The sequence below is a fragment of the Cynara cardunculus genome, unplaced genomic scaffold, assembly GCF_001531365.2.
Source record: "Cynara cardunculus var. scolymus isolate 2C unplaced genomic scaffold, CcrdV1 Un_Scaffold_3110, whole genome shotgun sequence".
In the NCBI taxonomy this organism is placed as follows: domain Eukaryota; kingdom Viridiplantae; phylum Streptophyta; class Magnoliopsida; order Asterales; family Asteraceae; genus Cynara; species Cynara cardunculus.
The window spans coordinates 55,426-61,167 of NW_020201351.1; the positions used below are offsets into that span (position 1 = coordinate 55,426).

The 5,742-nt window shown below is 37.4% G+C and overlaps 1 protein-coding gene across 2 annotated transcripts; it reads right to left on the bottom strand.

Moving 5' to 3' along the window:
- Positions 1 to 501: 501 nt before the first annotated feature.
- Positions 502 to 5,422, bottom strand: LOC112503484. Of its 2 annotated transcripts, none has more exons than XM_025107512.1 (2): positions 5,292 to 5,422; positions 502 to 2,117 (listed from the first exon to the last, which is right to left on the bottom strand). In XM_025107512.1, exon 2 carries the CDS (start codon positions 1,890 to 1,892, stop codon positions 723 to 725), a length of 1,170 nt encoding a protein of 389 aa, XP_024963280.1. In that variant the 5' UTR covers positions 1,893 to 2,117; positions 5,292 to 5,422; the 3' UTR covers positions 502 to 722. The 2 variants fall into 2 exon arrangements, with proteins under 2 accessions (XP_024963280.1, XP_024963281.1); XM_025107513.1 differs by lacking the exon at positions 5,292 to 5,422 and adding an exon at positions 3,979 to 4,006.
- Positions 5,423 to 5,742: the final 320 nt, after the last annotated feature.

Consider the following 5,742-nt stretch of genomic DNA (forward strand, 5'->3'; position numbering starts at 1 on the left):
CTTGTCTTGTTTTTAAACCAATGGGGCTATTGTGCGTGGCTGCTCCTTAGTACATTTTTATTGACAACCCCACATGAAAAATGCTGCAGTTTTTCCTCTTGAGCATTGCAACCCCCATCATTTAGGTATAAGATCATGCATACTTGTAGCATGAATGTGCACAAATTATCCGGTTCAATCAGAACCGACCGATCATAATTGAACATTAAATTGTAATTGAACCGGACCAGATCAAAATTTCAACATCCAAATTAGATCGGTCGGTTTTAGATGGAACTGAAAACCAATCCAATTCAAACAAAGGCAACGGAAATGGAAATGGAAATGGAAAACCTGGAAAATCACCAACGGGACAGCAACCATAATTACAGAAACGAGCAAGAAGATGATGCCTGCAAGAAAAGTTGGTTAAACATAACAAATATATTACAAAGCAGTCTTTGATGCTTTTACTTTTAAAACAAATAACGAATAAACAAACAAACAATGGATCAAGTAGGCTCAGGTGAACGAGGGTTTTAACTTGAATACGAAGCATTGACCAAATTGTACAAGTTATAAAAGTATAATATGATGATGATGATGAGATACAGATCAGCTCCACCGAAAAAAACAAGGCCAACATTAAGAAAACAAAAGGTACAGAACCAAAAACAGCAATCCTTATTTAATCTAAAGACCTTTACAAACTGTTTTACCACAAAAATGAGTTCCAAGATGGTTCATGAGGTCGAACTAGAAGGAATCGGGATCATAGGCCAGCCGTGAACTTGCTGAGGCGAACCTATTGGGGTCGAAGGAGAAAAGAGGCTTAACTCCACAAATCCACCTGGGTTTTCATCTCTTTCCATTGTCCGAAAAGAAATGGATCCCCGTTTTGTGGAACCGATGGAGTTTCCGCCACTGAAATCATCAAGACGGCTACGGTTAGCTATTAGCGACAAAGTGTCGTTATGTTCCCCGATGATCCTTCTAGTAGCTTCCATATCTTGCAGATTCTTCAATGCTAAAGAGTCTGCAATCGGGAAGTAAACAAGCATACAAATCCCGACCCCAGCACAACATAAAAGAGAAAGAAAAGCCAAGAATGCTAGAACCTCAAACACAGTATCCCCCGGCTTGAAAAGAACCGATAAACCCAGTAACAGAACCCGTAACGGAAAGAAACTAGAAACAAAGAATATCAATGTGTACACTCTCTTCTGCAAGCCCTTGTTGATCACCAGAATTAGTATTCGCCTCCCGAGCCAGAACAAATAAAGCGTTAGCACGGTAGCGAAAAGACCAAGAAAGAGGGTACTCAGTAAAGGGTAGTAGCAGCGAGCAACATCATTCGGGTGCTTAGTAGTAAATTTGAAAAAGTACCCTTTTTTGTTTAGGTGCAAGTCCGTCTCGTATTGAGGTCCGACTAAAACAACCGTCATCTGAAGGGCAAACAGTGACAACGAACATAGAAGAATGTAAATTGTTGTTCTCAAGTTCCATTTCTGGCTCAATGGCCCCGATTCCGTCTTCTGTAAAGAAGCACGAAGAAGAAAAATGAGGGTTAGGAATAGGCACGGTTCTGCAAATCCTAGGTTTGATACGATATAGCATTTGCATACGGTTTCCTGCCATCTTAGGTCGAGAGCGTGCAATACCCGGCCGTCACGCCTCAAGAATTCTAGACGTAAAATCTCTCCAAGACCCCACCAGATTGCAAACAAGATGAAAACTATTCGAATAACCCACGGACCACTGAAATATCCAAGTTGAGTATAGCCTTGACTACGAATGTGATCTCGAAAATATAACGAGTACAAGATGCAGAGCAGACCAAGAAGACCCAAAACAGCAACTAGAGAAATTGTAACCACACCGAGTGCATCAGCAACTACGCTCGTCAGGGGCATTACCCAAAAAATAGATTCCACGCATGCTCTCTGACAGCATGGATACACAAAGCCCCCGGTAACTTAAATTTCACGTCACATATATAATTCGGAATCGGTTGCAAAGAGAATTCTTTCTGGAGAACAGCAAACACCTAAAAATTGCTGAAACTTCAATGCAAGTTTACCACATTCTTCCAAGTGACTATATTACTATGATTCCCAGTAGCTAGCCAACTAAACCACCTACAGAAGAAAACAAATACAGATGTGTGAAGAAAGACACAAGCACCTTGACTTAAGAAAGAAAGGAAAAGCAAAGAGATTTATCAGGTACTAGACTTGGAACTAAGTTCCGGAAGCCTATACAACCCCAATAATTATAGCAGAAAAGCTATAAGATGATAAATTTAACCACTTCTAATATAAAAATAAAAGACCTGATGTAGCATGTTACCAGCAGATAACATAACCAGTTCCATAGCAACATCTACCTCCATTTTGAAATACATGAGCATAATGAATTTCAAGTTTGTTAAATAATGAAGATAGGAGTATTCAAACATATTCCCACTCACTCCTGAATCCTTTTGGTGATTCAAGGACCATCTTTTCCCCGAAAATCTCGGTGCATATAATCTAGGAAAGATGAGGTGAAGGGCATGTTTGTAAGAATTTACTCTTTAACAATAATAGTATGCCAAATTCATTTTTCTCTCACATTATTTAATATAGAAATGCAATTTGATGCAATAACATATCTAAATGGAAACCTACATTGATAGCATGGATATAGTGTGTTATGGTGTTTTGTAGCTCAAAAACATCAAAATTCTCCTTAACAAATCACTACTTATCAGACTGCTCTAAAATAGCAATGAAGAGTGTGATCCATAAGAGATAAAAAAGAAACTTGTCTCATTGATACGAGGAGCCAAACAACATCACAAATTCTGCTATCACTTGTCTTGTGTTGCAAAGCTGCAGTAAAATGAGCAGGCCTCTTTCTTATTTAGAGACCAAAGTCTGAATTCTTTTTTGTACATAAACCGGTCTTGAGATAAAGGAACTAAGATAAAGCCTAGAATGGGATTCATGTCCATCCCAAATTTATACTTGTGACAAGTTACTAAGTCCATTTGTTCTAAAGTACCACATAAGGCACAAGAATGATCTTCTCATGAAGCCTATAGAAGTAATACAACAATGACACAACAAAAATAACATGTAACCAACATCACCCACAAAAGATGCTTCACTAGGACATACTGAAAAGAATTATCAACAGTGACTAGGATTTCAGAGGGTGAGACAATATAGCCTGGGTTAAAATTATGCGGGTGAAAACCAGAATGAAAGGCAGATTCAAGGAATTGATCAAAATAAGGTTTCTTTCCCTTCCTTATGGCGAAGCAACTGAATGCAGCTGTGCAGGGTCTCTAAGATTACACACCCTTACCTCTTAGTCATGCATTGGCAAATTTGAACCCCTGGATTTCCATTCATTACAGTTCAAACCCTGACCCCATTTTAAAACTATTTAAAGTATAAATTAGTATATATATCTAGGGTTATTCTTGGTACTTCTTATCAGATGGAAAAATGGAAGGCTCAAGATGATACAGGAGCTTGAATATAAAAAACTAGACACCAAAATAGTTCAACCCATGGAAATGCTCAAAGAGGAGGAAGGCAAAGGACAACCAAAAGTGCAATTGATTCTTTCATTTTTTAAATATACAAACAGATTTATCACGTATAGTTTTGGAACCTAATTTTTGCATTGATTGCAGAATGCAGATGCTTCACCTGTTGAGAAGGGAGAACATTCCGGAGATTTGTTGTTCTATGGATGATGCAGAAGCAAGCAGTATCATCTTACTTCCTTTATTATGGTTTTTTGGGATGTTAATCCTATTGGCTGACCTGAATTGCAATATTAATCACCTTCTGTAGATCAAAAAGAATGTGAAATTGGTTCAGGAAATGCATGGCATGATCTTTTTCTTATTGGCAAATTGTGTCTAGAAATGAAGCAAAGGCCTAGCAAACTCAAAAATTTGGGCTTCTTGCTATGCTGTTATCAACTGGATTCTGTAGCAGCTACCTTCTTTTGCAGTATATGGTGCTGACTTCGGGCTAAACCTTTTCTTGATTGGCACCTGAGTATGCTTTCACCATACTTGCTCTTCTTGTCTGCTCCTCCATCTTCCACTTGTCAAAAAAGATTATGCCTTGATGACTTTGGTTTGGGCGGGCCATGGCAGCCAGCTATCCACATTACAGGCTTTTATCCGATGAGCTCAATTTCCAAATCCCTGACCTCTGTACTAGCCTGACCAACTGTTACAAATTCCAAGATGAAGCAAAAAGGGAAGGGGTAATCTGCCCAGTCCAGAGAAAACTTCCATCGGACGGGCCAGAAGGTATCGGATTTGAAAACCTCTTATGCTCTGTGCAGCCAACATTTTCTTAAACTGGACATCCTAAACTGTAGAAAACTCATAACTACGTTAGAGAACTTTTAGGAATAATGGGAACTGCCTCCCAACCTGCTGAAGCACTTCAGCAAACTTGAAGGGTGACAAAGAACTATTGTGTTTACCCATATACATTCTACCCCCAAAGTATATCCACAATATTCTGTACAATTCAACTTATTTGAAACATAATTTAATATTGTTAAAATACATTGACCACAAGGAGTTTCTAGACTTAACTTCATTTCTGCGAAATCTCTTCCCACACAGCCAACCAAACTCTCACCAGAAAAGAGAAAATAAATAAATGTCAACAAATAGTAAATTTCTACAATATATCTATCGCTAACAAAGATCCATCAACAGCTATCCAACTAGCCCTCAGGCGTCCAACTGCCATCTAATGACCTCAGTATGTAATGTAAGCACCTCTCACTATGACCAAAACAGATTTTGAAAGAAAAAAAAAAACCGACAGAAGGAAACACTAAAGGACTTAGTTACCCAGACACAGTACTTATCACATCGACTTGATGACTCTTTCTCCTGCTTAAAATTAGTCCCAAAAGTTTTGGCATCCATGAAAGCAAAGACATGCATGTAAAATCAAGCATTCATAACATAACCAAACATGAAAAGAAGGCGTTCATTAACTATAATCATAATTACAAGTCAAAAGTACCTCCTCAACAACAAGTACAAAACTCAAAATCAAAATTAACTGAAATTGGAACAAGAAAACCCGACAGCAAGCAGCAAAAGAAGAAAACATATAACTAGCTAACAACCCTTTTGTTGAACGCCTCTGTAATCATGAAAAATTACACAGAGATTTTAGTTTAGGAACCTAAAAACAAGAAATTGAAGTTGATAAAAAGAGAATAAGAAGCAGGTTGGCGAAATCGAAAGAGAAAAGCAGATCAATGACGAAATAACTTACAAGGAATCGTGAAATTCCGGATCTCCTTGAGCTAAATCCAGATTGAAAATAGAAAAAGGGGAAAATGAAAAACCTAGGAGAGAGGGAGAGAGAGAGAGAGAGAGAGAACGTAAGGTAAGGGGAGAAGGACTCTCAGGCATAGAGAGAGAGAGAGTGGAACTTTGTTGCTGACAGGCTGTCTCCAGCATTAGACCAACCAACGAAAATCAAATAAACTACAATACAATTTCTTTTTTATTAAATATAATTATTCTCATTCAAATAATTAAATAGTCAATTGTTTATTAGGATTAAAGTGGTATAGACCCAATCACATTTATTTATTTATTTATTTAAAATAACAGGTAATTATTATTCAACATTTAAAAGCTATAAATAGTTATTATATTTATTTTAATAATTATGTATTTATTGATGATATTGAAATTATTAAAACATAAAATAAAAATCA

What these genes read in the sequence shown, in the direction of transcription:
- LOC112503484 (XM_025107512.1), bottom strand. Translation starts at nt 1,892, where the DNA reads ATGCCCCTGACGAGCGTAGTTGCTGATGCACTCGGTGTGGTTACAATT.